This window comes from Pangasianodon hypophthalmus, chromosome 25, assembly GCF_027358585.1.
Source record: "Pangasianodon hypophthalmus isolate fPanHyp1 chromosome 25, fPanHyp1.pri, whole genome shotgun sequence".
NCBI classification, from domain to species: domain Eukaryota; kingdom Metazoa; phylum Chordata; class Actinopteri; order Siluriformes; family Pangasiidae; genus Pangasianodon; species Pangasianodon hypophthalmus.
The window spans coordinates 15,577,125-15,595,044 of NC_069734.1; the positions used below are offsets into that span (position 1 = coordinate 15,577,125).

Here is a 17,920-nt window from a genome sequence, read left to right on the forward strand (position 1 = left end):
ACGCTGCACAGATGACAGGTTTACGTTGCCCCTCCCTACGTCAATTTCAAATGTAACCTCATTAACCTACAAACAAAAGATACAAGGCTGTAACCACCACAGACACTGAGGGGGTGCTGCACTCCATTATGCACCGCTATGTATGTTGTTAGGATGACAAAAAGTAAAAAAAAAATTACATTTTTAGCGTGGTCTGCCCCAGCAGTCTAGCAGCGTTCGTCAATGTCGAAGTGTTTGAGATGGCCAGTCAAATCAAAGAAGGCGGGCTTAAAGATGCTTCAGTTTTAATGGTGAAAGAGTGCAAAGTAAGATGTAAGCTAAGCAGCTAAAGTTTAATATTTGACAACTGTTTTACGATAGGAACATTAAACGACTGGCAGTAATATCCAGGGATGCAAACATGTATATGATTCATGTAATGTAATGAGTCATAGTCAATGTGATGAGATAAGAAACATTAACGGAGCCGTTTTCAGTATATTAGGCATAAGATTAAGAATGAAGGTGTGCATATTGGGAATGAATTTAATGAACCTTGTAGTTTCCTGGTAACCTTTCAGTAAATTCACTTGTCTAAGAAAATGATTGCTAAAACTCAAATTGGGAGAGTTCTCATCCTCAGACTTAAACTAGAACATGGTAAAATGTGTGGATTTGACTCATGTGTGTTTTTAGGTTGTGGTTTTGGGGGGCGGGGGTTTGGGGCTCATGGAATCGCTGAGTCTAGGGGCCTGTGTAGACATTAATCCGCCTCTGGCAAACAGGGATGGGGAATCCCTGTTTGCTATCTGTTTCAGTTCCTTATCAGTTAAAATGAAGTTAGTAAGGTGAGTCTTTGCATGGTAAGGGTTGAGTTAACATAACCATAGTCTCCAGGAGAAGACCTTACCCAGAAGACACACTAATCTTTCTTCTACTTGTATTGCTATCACTCCCCATGTGCTGTAGGTCTAAGTCATTAAGGCAAACGTTCCTAACCCTGGTCCCGGAGTACTTCCTGTTCTACACATTTTACTGTTTTCCCTGCTTGATTGAATTGATTCAACAGTTCTTCCCACTAAATAAACTAAAATGTGCAGGACAGGTCAAGGGGGGAGGGGGTTTGGGAGTTGGGGTAGGAACCTGGGCCTTAGGGAAAGTTGACAAAACTGTGTTGAGAACAGCAGGGCAACCCAAAGAAGTGTCGTTGTGCTTCCATCTTGTGTCTCAAAGCTAAAATTGCAACCTAAAGTTGACTGATTAAACACCACCACCAGGCTCAGTAGCCTTATCCTTATACCATAAATGAGTCAACCTGCCTTAAAGAGAAAGTCTGGATTAATTGGGTTGGTTTAAAAAAAAATAATATAAATGTTGCAAAAATATAAGGCTTACATCACTTCATGTCACTATGGGTTGACCATTGTAGACGTAATCGTGTGTGTGTGTGTGTGTGTGTGAGAGAGAGAGAGAAAGTTTACCCCCTTGCCATTCTCATGACATGATGCATTGCTCAAACCTAATAGTTTTATTGTCGAGCTATTGATAGATATCAGATTTCACCTTCCATCTGAAAGAAGAAAAGCAAGCCATGATAATCAATGCTACCCAGTAAAAGATTTCCAGAGTTTATAAAACTGTACATTTACATTTTTTAATCTTTGAGATTGTCTTAATATGTTCAATCAATGCAATGTTCAATCAATGCAAAGGTCAGTGACGTATATGTGCATGTTTAACCCCTCCCCCTCCCCCCCACCCCCACCCTTTTTTTTTTTTTTTACAGTCCTGACATTTTTGACATCTGTCAGATTAAGATTTGTATTAGCTTTCGTCTCTGTGTGGGATGGATTGAGCTAAAAAAAAAAAAGTGGTGTTTTTTTTTTTTTGGTAATGTAGCAGCACTAGTTTGAACCCATCATCTCCACAGTCCTCTTCTTGGCCTGAGGACTGCCTGAGTAGCTCTCTGACAGTCCTGAGATTTAATCTGACAACCTTCCAATCACTGTGAACTGCTGAGCTACAGCTGTGTGTCACGAGTATACACTTCAGCCCATTACTTGCTGGCAGGTGCCAAAACAAAATCAATAAAAAGACGTTTATGTTTTATAGAGTGTACCGCACTGAGCTAAACTAAGAATGAATGTTCATGGAGCAGTTCCTGCATGGCTTAATCAATAATCACCTTGTAAAGGCAACATAAACCATCCATTGGGGTCGTCTGAGAAAAACAAGCCAGAACACCAGTTTTATTCTGTGAAAATTATTGATATATTTGGTTCAGAAGAGAACCCTTTGGGAAGCTATTCAAAGAACTGTCTTTCCTATGAGCAATTCAAATCCGTTCAGTTGTATTTGTATAGCGCTTTTAACACTAGACATTGTCACATGGAAGCTTTACAGAACTCTGTAGATTTAGATCCCTAATGAGCAACCCGTCCTCTTCTGGCTAACACCAGATAGTGGGATTATAAGTCATTACTCATTGTGTTTACAGGATGTTCAGTATGAGCAGATTGTGAATAAGAGTCCTGGGATGAGCACAGGGCTGGCTTTATGATTACAGCAGCAGTTCTCTACAGTATCCAGGTGAAATTATCCACTGAAGCAAAGGTCAGTCTTGGGCATAAACAGTTTTTGGGAAGTGCAAATCTTTAGGGTGTCCATGTGGGGCCATCCTGTAAGGGTTCTGTATAGGGCAGACACTGTGACCTCTACTTGGGTATGTTCTGTGGTGCAGTGGTAGACTCCAAGACAATGTTGAGGTGGGCAAGCTAACTCGTGCACATCTTCTGTCTCTAAGAGTTGCTTACCTATTGAGCTGAGGGAGTTAGGTGGCAGACTTGCTATCTCACAGCAGTACCACACACCTTCAATTAATGGGCCTGGCCCCTGGGAGCAGCTCCAGCATACAGGGATGATGGATTGCTAGGGGCCAGACTGACTTTTATGAATGTGCCTGATTCATCTGTACATATAGTTACACTATATGGCCAAATGTATGTAGACACCTGACCACGACACCCATATGTGCTTGCCGAACATCCCATTCCAAGGGCATGCGATTAATATGGTGTTGACTTTGTGCCCAGGGGCATTGTCATGCTGGGACAGGTTTAGGTCCCCTTAGTGCCAGTGAAGGGAAATCATAATGGTAAGCACACAAAGACATTCTAGACAATCATGTGCCTCCAACTTGTGGAAAAAAAATTGGGGAAGGCCCACATATGAGGGTCATGATCAAGTGTCCACATTCTTTTGGACATCAGTTATATGCAAGCAAATGGAACATGGTGCAAAGGAGTTTGTGCAACTTGCCATTTAAAACCAACAGAAGATGCAGACAACTTCACATAAGACAGCTTTCTTGCCGGCCAAGAATTGGCAATTTGCACGCCTAATCAGTCACACGCACGTCTGTTTTGGGAACCAGAGTTCAAATGTCACGCTGTGGCCAAACCCACAATTCCTTCCAAAGGTATTGGCACCAGAGTTTATTAATAAAATAATCAACCAAACTGCTCTTGAGGACCACATACATTTGTATGCTTTGGAGAGCACCATAGAGGGGCTCTGTTTAAAGGTTAGCTCACTTGGTAAAGGAAGTGATTACACGGCATCCTCAATGCAGGTCAAGAGCCAATTGAGGTGTGCTATGGCTACTTCCCTGGTGGCAGTAAGAGGAGTGTCCCTTATGGTGAAGCAGTGATATGGAGCTCACTATCAGATTTAACAAAATGCTGATTCATCGCACTCCAATCAAGAGTCAAGACTCGAGATTCAAGAACTTTATTATCTTATGCATGAGCTCCTTGAACAATGAAATTGTCAGTTTGCACGTATTCACAGATGCTGCAGTAGAAAATAAATGATAAATAATAATAAATGAAACATAAAGACCAATGTAAAAGAACTGTAAAGTACACACTTCAGTGTTTATACATTCAGAATGCATACTAGGAAGACAGAAGTAGAAGAGGAAGTGGTAGAGGGCGGCTGTTGTTTAGGAGTCTGTTGCCAAACCACAAGGCAATGCAGCTTATTAATATGCTCTTCAAAGTGCATGTGTAGAAGTCTATGTATACATATACACACTGAGAGGTGAAGTGAATAACATCGATTATCTCGTTACAACTGCACCTGTCAAGGGGTGAGATATATTAGAAGTTGATGTGATGGAAGCAGGAAAAATGGGCAAGTGTAAGGATCTGAGAGTCTTTGACAAGGGCCAAATTGTTTGGCTAGATGACTGGGTCGGAGCATCTCCAAAACAGCAGGTCTTGTTGGGTGTTCCCGGTATGCAGTGGTTAGTACCTACCAAAAGTGGTCCAAGGAAGGACAACCGGTGAACCGGCGACAGGGTCGTGGGCATCCAAGGCTCATTGGTGCACGTGGGGAGCGAAGGCTAGACCGTCTGGTTCGATCCCACAGAACAGCTACTGTAGCACAAAATGATGCCTAATGGAAGTGGCCTCTTTCAGCAGGATAATGCGTCCTGCTACACTGCAAAAACTGTTCAGGAATGGTTTGAAGAGCATGACAAAGAGTGTTGACTTGGCCTCCAAATTCCCCAGATCTCAATCCGATCGAGCATCTGTGGGATGTGCTGGACAAACAAGTCTGATCTTCGGAGGCCCCGCCTCGCTGCTTACAGGACTTAAAGGATCTGCTGCGAACGTCCTGGTGCCAGATACCACACACAGCACACCTTCCGAGGTCTTGTGGAGTCCATGCATAGATAGATAGATAGATAGATATGTATCTAAGGGGGATTATGGGTAATTGTGGGTTGTTTTGTCACTTAAAAACATGAAGAGGTGTTTATGATGAACTAAATCCATGTGTTTGAGAGTAATTTTCAGGTATGTGCATGTGTCAGCGTCCTGAAGTCCTCGTGGGCTGCTGTTTTTATCCCCGACCGCTAGGTGGTGGTGAGAATAACTACAGCGAAATGTTCCGGATGTGACAATGACGTCAGCGGAAGGAGGCGAGCGGCGTCGGGACGAACATGGCGATGGTGCTGCGAGGCTCCACGAAATGGCTCTTCACCCGGGAACAAATCGAAAACACGCCGTCTCGCCGCTGCGGAATCGAGCCAGACCGGGAATTATCTTACCGACAGCAAGCTGCCAACCTCATCCAGGACATGGGCCAGCGGCTTAACGTGTATCCTTTCAGCTGAAGCCCAGCGGGGCCGAGGTGCGATCACTTAGCGCTATTTTCCTCTAATGTGCGACTGCTGCGGAGCGTAAACCCTTCTTTTATAGCCGGAAGTGACCAGAGACGAGCTACTGAGTGATATTTATCTGGAATTTACTGTGTAAATGCTTTAATATGTGGGATGAGCTGTAAAGTGTGGTACAAAGGGAGGGAAGGAAGTGAGGAAGCTAAGCTAAGCTAGCTCGTGCGACGGCGTATTTTTTTTTCCCACCTGTATTTCGAGAAATATCGCCCCCTGCTCTGGGAAAGGCTGTAGTAACGGGAATTCCGGATCTTTTCACTGAATCGCGTCCCTTGACTCGTCGGCTCACCGACTCTTTCGGATCCACACGTGAATTGACTCACATAATACGCGTCCCTGCATTAATGGTACTGTGTCTGCCATTTATCTCATCATGCTGCTTTATTCACACAGAGCTCACTGCTCACACTAACGAGCAGCTCAGATGCTTAAACCAGCAGTGCTTACAGGTACACAAACATATTCATGTATCCGAGTCAGTTCTCACCGCTCACCTCAAGGAGTCGATTCAAAGAGCCGACTCTTTGGCTAATGACTTATTACTTAATACGCTGGCCGTGACGTCAAGCCGTGCCGCGTCCCGATTGGTGGACTGCAGGCTAGCATGAGCTAAAAGCTAACGGGGTTTGTGTGAATACGGCTGGGAATTAAAATGCAGCTCGGCCACAGCGGAGGACTTGCTAGTTTTTGATATTAACATTTTCTTACATATAATTAACGTGAACTAACGTGAACTTCGTCGAGAAAATGATATATTATATAAAACTATAGTTTTATTCCTAGCTAGTTAGCAGACGGTATAATGCTAGTGTTACTTAGCGAGTCCAGGGTTATTAGCTTAGCTAGCTAGCAAGGCAGCTAATTCTTTGTTTGTAGAAGTATAAATTAAATAGTGACAGAAAACCACTTATGGTTAAAGTACAGAGTTTCTCATTTGTGTTATGATTTGGCTTGAACATGTACATGGTCTGAAATGTTCAAGGTATGATAACCTAGTCTCAAAATATCACGGTTTCACGGTATTAATCGAGCATTTAAAACCCACATTAAGTATTAGGTAATCTTTATACAAATTCTCTTTGCATATCCTTGTATATATGTGACAAACTTAAAGGAAACAAAAAGATCAAATTCTCTGATTATTGCTCTTTCTTTGAAGGAGCTTTTCCTTAAAGATCTCGTACGTTTGGGGTATTTATAGGTGGCTGCGAGGAAATGCGGTGTGCTGAGACAAAAATAATCTAACCAGCGTAGCAGAGTACATGGCTGTGTGGCCGGAAATAGATTTAGGTCAGCAATGTCATGTTGTTCTGTGTGTTTGGTTAAGTTGGCAGTGTAGCGGGTTTGTAGCAGCAGTCGGGTTACACAGCCGAAGGGTTTCCAGTGCCGCCGCATCCTCCGAACACAGACGGAGAGCTGATGTAGGATGGTAATAGGGCGAGCCGGACACACAAGAGATGACAACTACTGGAGTAAGGATCCATCCATCCATCAGTCCATCTTCTGTACCGCTTATCCTACGCTGGGTCGCGGGGAGCCTGGAGCCTATGCCAGGGGACTCTGGACACAAGGCAGGGGGACGCCCTGGATGGGGTGCCAACCCATCGCAGGGCACAATCACACACTCGCACACGCACACATTCACACACTACAGACAGTTTAGAGATGCCAGTCAGCCTACAACACATGTCTTTGGACTGAGGGGAGGAAACTGGAGGAAACCCCCGAAGCGCGGGATGAACATGCGAACTAAGTGCACACAGGGCGGGGCTGGGAATCGAACCCCCAACCCTGGAGGTGTGAGGCAATGCAGTAAAGATTTTCAAGTGTTAAAAAAAATAGACAAATGCATTTAATCAGTATTTTGAAAAAGTCAGCAGTGAGGTAGTTGTCTGCACATACACTGTGAATAAGAGTGTGAGAACCGTAACGGCGTTTGAGTCACGAACACCTTCGCTCTTCCTGTTGAAATGCAGAATGTGGTGTATGAAATAGCCTCTCGCAGTAGTTAGTATTCAGCCGTTATTTTTATTCCACTTGGTATATAGCTAAAGCTAACGTCAGTGCTGTTCTCTGTGGTGGCGGTATTAGTGCTCTGATTATTTTTCCTTAGTTGTTTCCTTTTCAGCTCCCAGCTTACAATCAACACTGCCATCGTCTATATGCACCGATTTTATATGCTCAACTCCTTCACGAAGTTCCATCGAAACGTGAGTACCCTACCCTGTTTATGACGCTCTCCTGATTAGCGCTGAGCTTTGCAGGTATTTAAAGATAAGCCACATCATTTTAATGCCTTTGGTTCATGAGTCACGGACTGGCCACGTATCGAGCCCGAGTGTGCTAACACGCTGTTCCCGTCTCTCGTAGATCATCTCTCCCACCACTCTATTTTTAGCTGCTAAAGTGGAAGAGCAACCCCGGAAACTTGAACACGTCATTAAAGTGGCACACGCCTGTCTTAATCCGCAAGAACCTCCACTGGACACCAATAGCAATGTGAGTGCACAACGTCACCATTACCGACACTTAAAAAAAAAAAAACAAATAAAAAATACACACTGGATGGAAGCGAATTTTGTCTACTCTGTAATAGAACTTAACTTTTTATATTTTAACACTAACGAAAAAGAAGTGACCACAACAGAGCTGACGCAGTGAATAACTGACGCTATCACTAACGTGACCTTTGAATTAGGAATAATTTAACTATTCCTAATTAAGTTAATTAATGATTAATCGATTACTGAAATGAATTATGAAATGTAGGCGATGAACTTCCAGGGACCTTTAAGCCTGTTGCTAAAAGCTGAGTCACTGAGCAGATGACTCGGTGAAATCGAACAGCAGAGTTCTAAAGGCGACGGGTGTAGCCTGAGTTTTATCGGGTAATTAGTAGTTAGTAGATAAACGCTGCTTGTTATTGCACATAAATAGCACTGGGGCTCGTATAAGAGCAAATATGTGCTTGAGCTCATTACAGTTATCGTGTTTCTGATTGACAGTCCACATGGCTTCAGTGTGTGTGTTTTTTATAAATCTGAGTGTGTAGAGTAATGATTGTCTGCCTGTTGGTCCGCAGACATACCTCCAACAAGCACAAGAACTGGTGCTTCTAGAAACCATAGTGCTGCAAACACTCGGTAAGTCTACAGATAGGTGTGTGTGTGTGTGTGTGTGTGTGTGTGTGTGTGTGTGAGAGAGAGAGAGAGACGCATACACACAGCACGCTGCCTGCATATAAGGGTTGCTTGATTGATATGGCTTATTGGCCCTGCAGTAATTTATTACTCATATAACATTACTTATAACATAACCAGTAACGACTAGTGCATTAATTACACTCGCATAATGCAGTGACTCTCTAGCGGGTCTGTTAAAATGCAATAAAATTGCGGTTAATGTCCTGTTATCTGGTTACGGACATAAATCCACATTATCGTTTTTATATACTTGTAAATGCTCCTGTCCGGACTGTGATTATAACGTTGTGTTCTTGCTCGTGCTCGATTTAATCCGTATCGCAGCTGCTTGTCTTTTAGCAATGAGTGGTTTCTCTCTACACCGAATCTGATGCTGTATTTCGTTTCTTTTCAGGCTTTGAGATTACTATAGATCATCCACACACAGATGTGGTGAGATGTTCCCAGCTAGTACGAGGTAGAATCTTCCAACTTTCCTCAAAACATTACATTTTTCTTTCTTCTATCAGTTAATCTCTCTGCATTATTTCACCTTAAACTCCTTTAAGCCTGTCTTTATTGCATTTCAATTTTTTTTTTTTTAAATACTGGGCAATGTGGTCTAAAAAAACCAAGCCTAGTATCAATGACCATATTTTTTTCCTTAGAATCAAGTCATTTGTAAGATATAAATTGAAAAGTATTCTTACTGGATGAATGCAGTGAGCATGATTATGTATAATGCATCAGAATCAGTATCATATTGATATATTGATTATATTGATGCCTCTAATTGCTACATGATCTTTTTGTACATTACGTCTGAAAGAAATGACGGTAGTTCTAACTGTTCTAATGTTTCTCTCTGTCTCTGTCCACACAGCGAGCAAGGACTTGGCCCAGACCTCCTATTTCATGGCTACCAACAGGTTGTTACCCTGACCGTATTTGTTGCACTACCATGGCACCCTATAGCTTCCCGTTCTGCCCGCTTCTCCTCCCCGTAGCCGACGCCCTTTCTCGTGCCATGGCGTGGGGTGGCACGCCTGCGGGTGGCCCCTCGAGGCCCGGCGCGGTGCGGTGTACTGTACGAGGGCCTAGTGTTGGCGCGGGAGGCTGAACGGCACAGTGCGAGGTGTAGAGGTGCTCGTGACTATTGCTTGATTCAGAGTGCAGTAGGTCTAATGACTCAATTGGTAGCCTGAATATCAGCTCAGGGTTGCAAAGGGGTAAACTTAGAGGCCGTGCCGGTAAGTAAATCAACTCGCAGTTCTTTATTTTCTTGTCAAAATAAAACTTGTTGCCTAAAAAAAAGAACAAAAAAATAGTTTTTGTTATTCAAAAATTATTCAAAAACATTCTGCAGCATACTTTTTTTTTTTTTTTTTTTTAAGCCAACATGCAGGTATATATATTTTTTTTCTTTTTTTTTTTTTTTTTAAGCCAACATGCAGGTATATATATATTTTTTTTCTTTTTTTTTTTTTTCTCCTTACTCAGAATTTTAGCATACTAACATTATTGTGCTTGCTGAGGCTGATCATTTTAATTTTTTAGTCGCTTTTTTTTTTTTTTTTTTTAAATGAATTTCTATTTGATTTATTTTTCATATTTCTCTTGTCAGTGAGAATTTTAAAAATAATCCCTTACCAGATATGTTTGGTTTAAGGATGCACAGAAAGTACTTTTATCCTGCGCATTGGCCAACTAACATATAATATAATATAATGTTCCTAGTACATCAGAGCACGTGGAATTCTTCACGGTAAGGTGCAAGCCCACTGTGAGACTAAGCTCTTGGCAGCTGGCAAAATCAATATTTCAATAACGATATACTCCTGATAAGGAAATAGCCATGGTAAAATGATAGAAATGACAGGAAGTAACAAGTAGTCCTGATGAAATGTGAAAATCTTTAAGTGATTTATTTCTTTTTTTAACATAATGGATGTGAAAGTTGGAAAAAGCAGAAGGAAAACCAACATGTTTGAATTGCACAACTCAAATGATCAGACGTTGACTTTTCTACTTTGAACACGTCATGGGACGAGAAAGATTTCATCATGCTTAGCAAGTTTGAAGCCCAGTGCAGAAGAAGGAGGGAAGCAGTGTGAAGGATCAGTGTGAAAATATAAAAATAGTCCTCGGGCCTAAATAGTTCAAATTACCTACAAAGACATAAAGATGTGCATAGAGATTTTACTGTGCAGATGAGGTTGCTCTTTCTGTTGCTATATCAATTTAGGGTTAACTTGCGCACTCTAAATCTTGCATTCGTAAAGAAAATAAAATCAATACATTTCACTGTCTTGTACACGTCAATTTACTGACACGTTTTATTTTTATTTTCTTAACGAATGCTTAGTTCAGTGGTGTCCTGCATGTCTCTCACCCATGCTGACAACGTGGATTTCCATTTGACTCCACCTGCCTTTGCCTTGACAACTTGTTTACAAGCTTTATAATTATAGAATACGTTGTTTCGTTTAACGTAACAGTCGACTGAACGCACGTTGTGAATTGATCAGACAACAATTTTATGCAGTACAAACTCAACTGCATTTAATTAAACAAACAAAACACCGTGCCGCGTAAACTGAATGTCACCAGCTAATTAACTGCGTACAGCGGCGGCTCTAGCGTGGATTATTATCAGCTAATGTTTATCTATCGAAGTAAAATTAAAGCTCTACCCGCTGAATTTAACTGACTGCATTAAGGAGTACGTACTGTACCAATACTCCAATCAAATGGTTGGGGAACTTTTTTACTGACAAGTGATAACAGGAACAGAAGAACTAAAAGCTGCTTCAATACAAGTACGCTTTACGCCAATTATAGTACATTGGTGTTCATTTAATATAGTTGCTGTTGTTAATTATTAACTTGCAGTTCATTGCATAAGTATTCACCGCCCTAATTTGGTCTTGGCCAGTTACCACCAGCCAGCTCTGCCGTATCATATGATACCTACCAACCGGAGAGTATGGCCAACTTTGCTATCTCGCTCTCCTGGACTCCACAGGTGGCCGTGGTATCATCAGGATTCAAACCCGTGCGCTCCGGATGACAGGGCGAATGCGTTTCTGTTGCACCAAATGTTTATCATGACAAAGTGGGGGAAAAAGGAAAAAAAAACAGACGTATTGTTTGTGCAAGTCTTCAATACCTGTTAGAACCTCCTTTGGCTGCAATTACAGTTGTAAGTCAGAGGGAACAACTTCACACACATGGGTTCTAACATTTTCCCACCGTTCTTCTTGCCAAAATTGCTTTGCACTAGTGAACAGCAGTGATCAAGTCTTGCCACGGATTCTCAATCAGATTGAGGTCTGTGCTTTTTGGACTATTTAGCACATTCAGGTTCTTGGATTTGAACCACTCCAGTGTAGCTTTGGCAGTATGCTTAGGGTCGTTGTCCTGTTGGGTGGTAAACTTCCACCCAGTCTCCAGTCTCTTGCGGTCTGGAACAGGTTATCTTTTAGGATTGCCCTATATTTGGCTCTATCCAACTTGTGTTTAACTATGATCAGCCTCCCAGTCCCTGCTGGTGAAAAGCGTTCCTGTAGAATGATGCCACCACCACCACCATGCTACCCATTCTTCCTTCAGCATTCCCCTTGGCCTCTTGGTTACTTCTCTGACTTTTGCCCTTTTTTACCCAGTCACTGAAGTTTGGTGGGCGGATTTTATGCTGAGATCACATGACACTTTAATTGCACACAGGTTGACTCCGTTCAGCTATGTGACTTCTTGTGGTAACTGACTGCATCAGAATTATTTTAGGGGTTTCACAGCAATGGGGTGAATACTAATGCAATCATAACTTTGACATTTTTATTTGTAAGCAAATTATGTTGACCCCAAACCCTTTTAGTGTTTATGGGATATTTTGTGTTCCAGGTTGTAACGCACGGCACTGTATATTAAAACTTAGCTTATAATTATATCACCATCAGAGAAAATCTGTGTAAGAATCCGTGATGCAAAGCCATACTGTGCTGCCATAAGTTCCCATAACAATAATTTTGAATCATTCCACAGATAATTTTTTTTATTTAATTATTATGTTTCATTTTTAAAAAATTATTATTATTATGAAAACGTTAAAATGTTTGCCATTCACTCACTGTTTTGCTTTTGTCAGCATCCTATGCAGCAGTTATTCATGTATCTACGAAAGCCCCTGTGGTCATGTGTGTTTATTCACTGTGGTCTCACAAACAACCTGTGACTCTAGCAAGATCCTCGTCAGTCTCAGAACCACAACTAAGACGAATTATTTAATATCACCACCTGCACAAACACTGATTCATTTTAGCATTAATGACAAAAGGCCCACAATAAGTGAGTCTCCCATTTTTGTCTTTGTGTGTCCTGCAGTCTGCACCTGACCACGTTCTGCCTGCAGTACAGACCCACAGTGGTGGCGTGTGTGTGTATCCACCTGGCCTGCAAGTGGTCCAACTGGGAGATTCCCATCTCATCGGACGGTAAACACTGGTGGGAGTATTTGGATCCCACAGTCACGCTGCAGCTACTAGACCGTGAGTCCTCTTCTTTTAAGGATATAACTATTTATCTCTGTGAGCCTTATTTACGCTGAATAAGGGAAACAAATGAGTACATGGTATTTATCCTCTTCTAACGAAGTTTCTAATATTCCACATGGAGTTCAACAAAAAAATTGGCCAGTGTTTTGGCTATGAGCTTTAGTGTTCTCTCCTCGCATCGTACGTAAAATATATTATTCAAGTCTGCTTAACGTCAGTTTTCTCTCTATGTTTAACTGTAAGTGAGCAGCTCCAACTAAGTAAGACAAGCTGCTGCAGCGATATTGTTTATCTGTCTAAAATACAGTAACCTTGTGTAGTCAAACTCAAGCACTCCATCTCTAAACCCTGACCCTTCCCTCTGTTTCCACTCCTCGTTCAGAGTTAACACACGAGTTCCTACAGATTTTGGAGAAGACACCCAGCAGGTTGAAAAGGATCAGAAACTGGCGGGTATGTGAGCATCTGTTTATCAGATCTATAATCTGTGTAGTTAATTATTTCATGCAGCCTTTTGTCTACAGGAACAGTAAGTACTTTATCATTTTGAATTTGTAGCTTGAGCTTGGAAATTACGGCACCTTTTTGTGTTCTTTTTTTTTTTTTTTTAGGCCACTCAAGCCGCCAAAAGGTCCAAAACAGAGAGCCAGTCGGTGGCGGGTTCCTTTCAGGCTCCGCCCCAAGACCAGGAGAGCCTGCTGGTTGACAGTAAGACTGATTTGATGGGCATGTATCCAGATCCCTCCGCTTTGTTCCCGTTAGACACTCTGAACGGCCTAGCCAACCCGAGCTCCTCCTACGTCCAGGCCGACGCCCACTCAAGCTTACAGGGAGTACCAATCAGCAGCAAACCGCAACACACAGCCACCAATAAACTGAGTCTGGAAAAATACAGGGAGAAACAAGCGGCCGAGCTGCTGCAGCGCCGCAAACACGGGCACCTGCTGCCTGAAACTGCAACTCTGGCTTCGTCTTCGTCTTTATCAGCGGTGTTGATGTCATCAGCAGCAGCAGCATCATCATCATCATCTTCCTCCTCGCTGGCACGGGTTAAATATGGTCAGCCTGGTCAGGAACGGGAGATGAAGAGCGGCTCTCTGAAACGGCGTCACCCTTCATCCTCCTCTTCCTCTACGGAAAACGGCGCCGCGAGTCAGGAGGAGCTTAAGATGAAGATCAAAATGTCGGAGAGCGGCGGTAAGAGCAGACACAGCCCCCGCTCTGGACGGGAGAAACACAGAGCTTCAAAACACGACACCACACACTCGCACACGCATTCACACACACACGCTCACGCACACAGCAGCCACCACAAAGCCCATCGCTCCTCCAAGAGCCACGCCGGCTCCGCCCCCCCGCCCCCCGCCTCCAGCCACACCCAGATGGGGAAGATTGACAGGAGGCCGGGGGAGGGGCCGAGCACCGAGAGTGCGGCTCCCCTGTTGCTCAATGGCCAGCACATGGACTACGCAGACACGTTCAACATGCTCGACTCGCTGCTCAACGCACACAACATGAACTACTAAAGTGCACGCAATCAGATTATTAAAAACTGCAAAAAAAAATTTTTTTTTTTTTTTTTTTTTTTTTTAAGAACTGTTTTATGTTAGGGTCCGTTACTTTCATATTCACCTCTTAATTTAACCATGTTGCTCCACTGAAGAAAAAAAAAAAAAAGAGGAAAAAAGGAAATAGTTGTTGTATGTTAAAAAGTGTATTCACAGTTTTAAAGCTTACTACGTGAAAAGCAGCCTGTGAAATACTGTAATAATGTTTTTTATCCTGGCTGTAGTGATGGAAGGACAATGGATTATGAGACTAAAGGAGAGTTGTAACATGTCTATGTGTTTGTACTATATACTTGATTTTTTTTTTTTTTTTAATCAAAGGGATGAATTTTGAAAAGACGTTGACTGTTTAAGGGAGGCGCAGATAACCGTTTGCTCATTTCCCCCTCCCTCTTTTTAAAATGCTATGTCTGTAATTCTCACAATGCTCAGGTTTGGAGATGCTTCAGTATGTACCATGACATCTAAGAATATATTGATGTGGGATTGTTGAAAGTTGGTAATTCTGGCTATAGCGAACTCCCAGCATCTCAAATCTCCTGCTTTTACCTCTAGCGATGGCGTGATGGCGTTCGTCCACTTCATTCCATTGCCTTAACGTTGTAAGAGGCTTTCCCTTGGTTTGTCGGCGTTCCCCTGCCCTCCTACCTCATTAGCCCTTTAAATTGAGCTGTGGAAGCTTGAAAGCCTCGAGCGAGCTGATCAGGTCAGTCAGGTAGGCGTGGCAACACACACAGATCATCTAGTAAATGGAGACTGATTTGTACACTCCTCTGCAGAAATCCCACCCTCCCATAATCTCGTTTATTCGTTTGTAAACGAGGGTCAAAGAAGGCCGGCTTCTGCGAAACCGCCTTTTCAGCAGAGTCAGTTTAACAGATTGTATAAATTATACCAATTTCCCAAGGCGAGGCTTAATCTCAGATAATTGTTCCTTATCGCTTCCTCAGACGGAGAGTCGAGACATTGAGGAGCTCTGCGTCCTAATGTGTGTAAACCATCCCTGTATAAGAGGAATCAGGATGCGTTAGTGTTACATGGGATATAAAGAGTAAGAATAAAAGTTTCTCTTTTAATACTGCGATATAGGATCCATATGATGTATTCTTAAAAAAAAAAAAAAAAAAGAAAAATGCTAGTCCTCAAATTCCTGAAGGGTCCAGTTAGCTCAGTGCCTCGGTGTAACACCTCCATTATGAGATCTCAAGGAGAATTTAGGTTTTTTTTTTTTTTTTTTTTCTTCGCTGTGAAGTGCTTTTCTGTTCTATTTAGGATGCCACAGTTCTCTGTAAGAGCCTGGAATTTGAGTCAAAGTCTGGTGATGGTAATGTTGGATGATTAATCTAATAAACCACCCTGAGAAACTAAATGTCAGTCATTTATTTTTATCGTCACGAATATTAATCTGTTGCAAAAATGTATTTGTTTTGGGAATTGTAGATAAGAACTTGATTCGGATTAGACAGAAATATGACTGAGAAATATGCACTCAAGCCGACTTGAATTAATGGTAGGAATTCCTTGAATTTTTTTTGTTTTGGGGAGAAATTAAACACCATAAAAAGAATGAGGTCCAACTATATGAATCAAACATGCTCGAATGCATTTAAACACCAAGGCATATACATATCTTGGTGCAGAATTGGTGATTTCTGTCTTGTGTTAATTTGGAAAGGAAAAAAAAATCAGTACCAGTTGTATGGTAATCACCCGTCATGTTCTTGACTACCTGTATTAAATACACAATATGGAATTTTTTATTAGGTACAGTGTGGGAAAACGTTTAACAGACCAGAGTGAGATTGTGTCTTTTGAAACAGCCATCGTATGACCGCGTCCTGTGTTGTGGTGAGTAAAATGTTACAATTAGTTTGCTATTTTCATATCACCCTTTTTCCTGCATAGTTTTCTCTCTCTAATTTTCTGATATTTCGTGAGATTGTGATTAATACTGACACTTTCTAGTGTTAAGTTTTGGTAACTCTAGGGCAACCTGTATTTGCCGCCACTAGGTGGCGATGTTGAGTTGTGTATTCGCAGCAGCTGCTGATCTTTATAATGTGGGCTGAAGGGACACTTGAAAACCCAGCAGAACCATTTGAGAGTCTTCATTCCCCAAGAGGCTGAGCGCTGATTTATGGAGATTGTCACTGCGTTGTACTCGGAACACAGCAGCCGAGCCCCTCGATTGAGCAGGTGTGTGCTCACGTACACAAACTCAGCAAACGGAGGCAGATGCTCCACTTTCCTCTCGGCACTAACCTCAAAAACAGATTGTACGTCTTAAACTTCTGTATAAATGAATATGTTCTAGTTCTGTTGTCTGTCTTCTGGCAGCAAGAGAAAGTGGTGACGTAATGCTTCAAAACTGATCCTGCGTAACCCGCCTTTTTAATTTCAGCTCGACTGGCTCATTTTACGAGGGCGAAGATGGACCAGATGTATAATACTCTGTATGTTCTTACATACAAACTAGATCACACCCATATACACTACTGTTTACCTGCAAAATTTAGAATTGTGTAATTTGTGAGATCTTGATTCATCATCTTTGGATACAAGCTAAATGATATTGTTGATTATTTGGACTAAATATTGTTGTTTATCAAAATTGCTGACAAGTAAATGAATAAATATTAAATATTTACTTGGCTTTATTCAAAGTAGCCTTGCAATGTCGACTGATGACTAACTTGCAATGGCACGTATTCTGCGTGTGTTTGGGTGAATAATCCAACATTTTCTTCTCCAGTTATACTTTCTGTCAAAGATCTGAGACAGATACACATCAGCAGATCCGTTTCAGTGTGCAGATGCCGGATCACAGTCAACAAGACTTGCATCCCTTTTAATAAGGAATAAATCACCCGGAGTGTGCCGTTATAGGGAAAGATAATCACTGATGGGGCGGGGGAACGCAGCCGGAACTGAAGACGCGTCACTCTTACCGCCCCAACATCGATTGTTTAATCCTCTTGTACTACAATTTTTAGCATTACTATAGAAACAATGACATGCTACAACAGAATCATCTGAATGACAGTCGGCACTGCTGTCATAGAAGATGCCTGATTGGTCAGCACCATCCGACCAATCAGATTCTAGAATTCAACAGTGCTGAGGTATAATTTAATTCGGATCATTTCCTTTAAAAAAAAAAAAAAAAAAAAACTCCTGTTTTAGTTCAACGTTATATTGACTCTGTGCATGTTGGCTCCTCCAGTACTTCTTTCACCGTAACCCTTTAGGATGAATGCAGAATTTATTTTCAGAAGTCCAACAAGTAGAACTCTTGACATCAACAGCGTAGACATCAATGCCTTCACTGCCAACAAGTCTAGTCGTCTTCTTATTAATCCGAATGCCTCAAATTCTCATACTTCAAATAGGAATGAA

General features: G+C 42.0%; 1 protein-coding gene across 2 annotated transcripts; it reads left to right on the forward strand.

Moving 5' to 3' along the window:
• The first annotated feature begins 4,929 nt into the window (after positions 1-4,929).
• Positions 4,930-15,893, forward strand: ccnt2b (cyclin T2b). 2 transcript variants are annotated; one of them, XM_026947750.3, is made up of 9 exons: positions 4,930-5,145; positions 7,350-7,431; positions 7,592-7,720; positions 8,304-8,364; positions 8,819-8,881; positions 9,287-9,332; positions 12,787-12,950; positions 13,339-13,409; positions 13,568-15,893. In XM_026947750.3, exons 1-9 carry the CDS (start codon positions 4,988-4,990, stop codon positions 14,480-14,482), a joined length of 1,689 nt encoding a protein of 562 aa, XP_026803551.1. In that variant the 5' UTR covers positions 4,930-4,987; the 3' UTR covers positions 14,483-15,893. The 2 variants fall into 2 exon arrangements, 1 of the variants encoding a protein (XP_026803551.1); XR_008300981.1 differs by lacking the exons at positions 13,339-13,409; positions 13,568-15,893 and having other exon boundaries at positions 9,287-9,653; positions 12,787-12,927.
• The last annotated feature ends 2,027 nt before the right edge of the window (positions 15,894-17,920 follow it).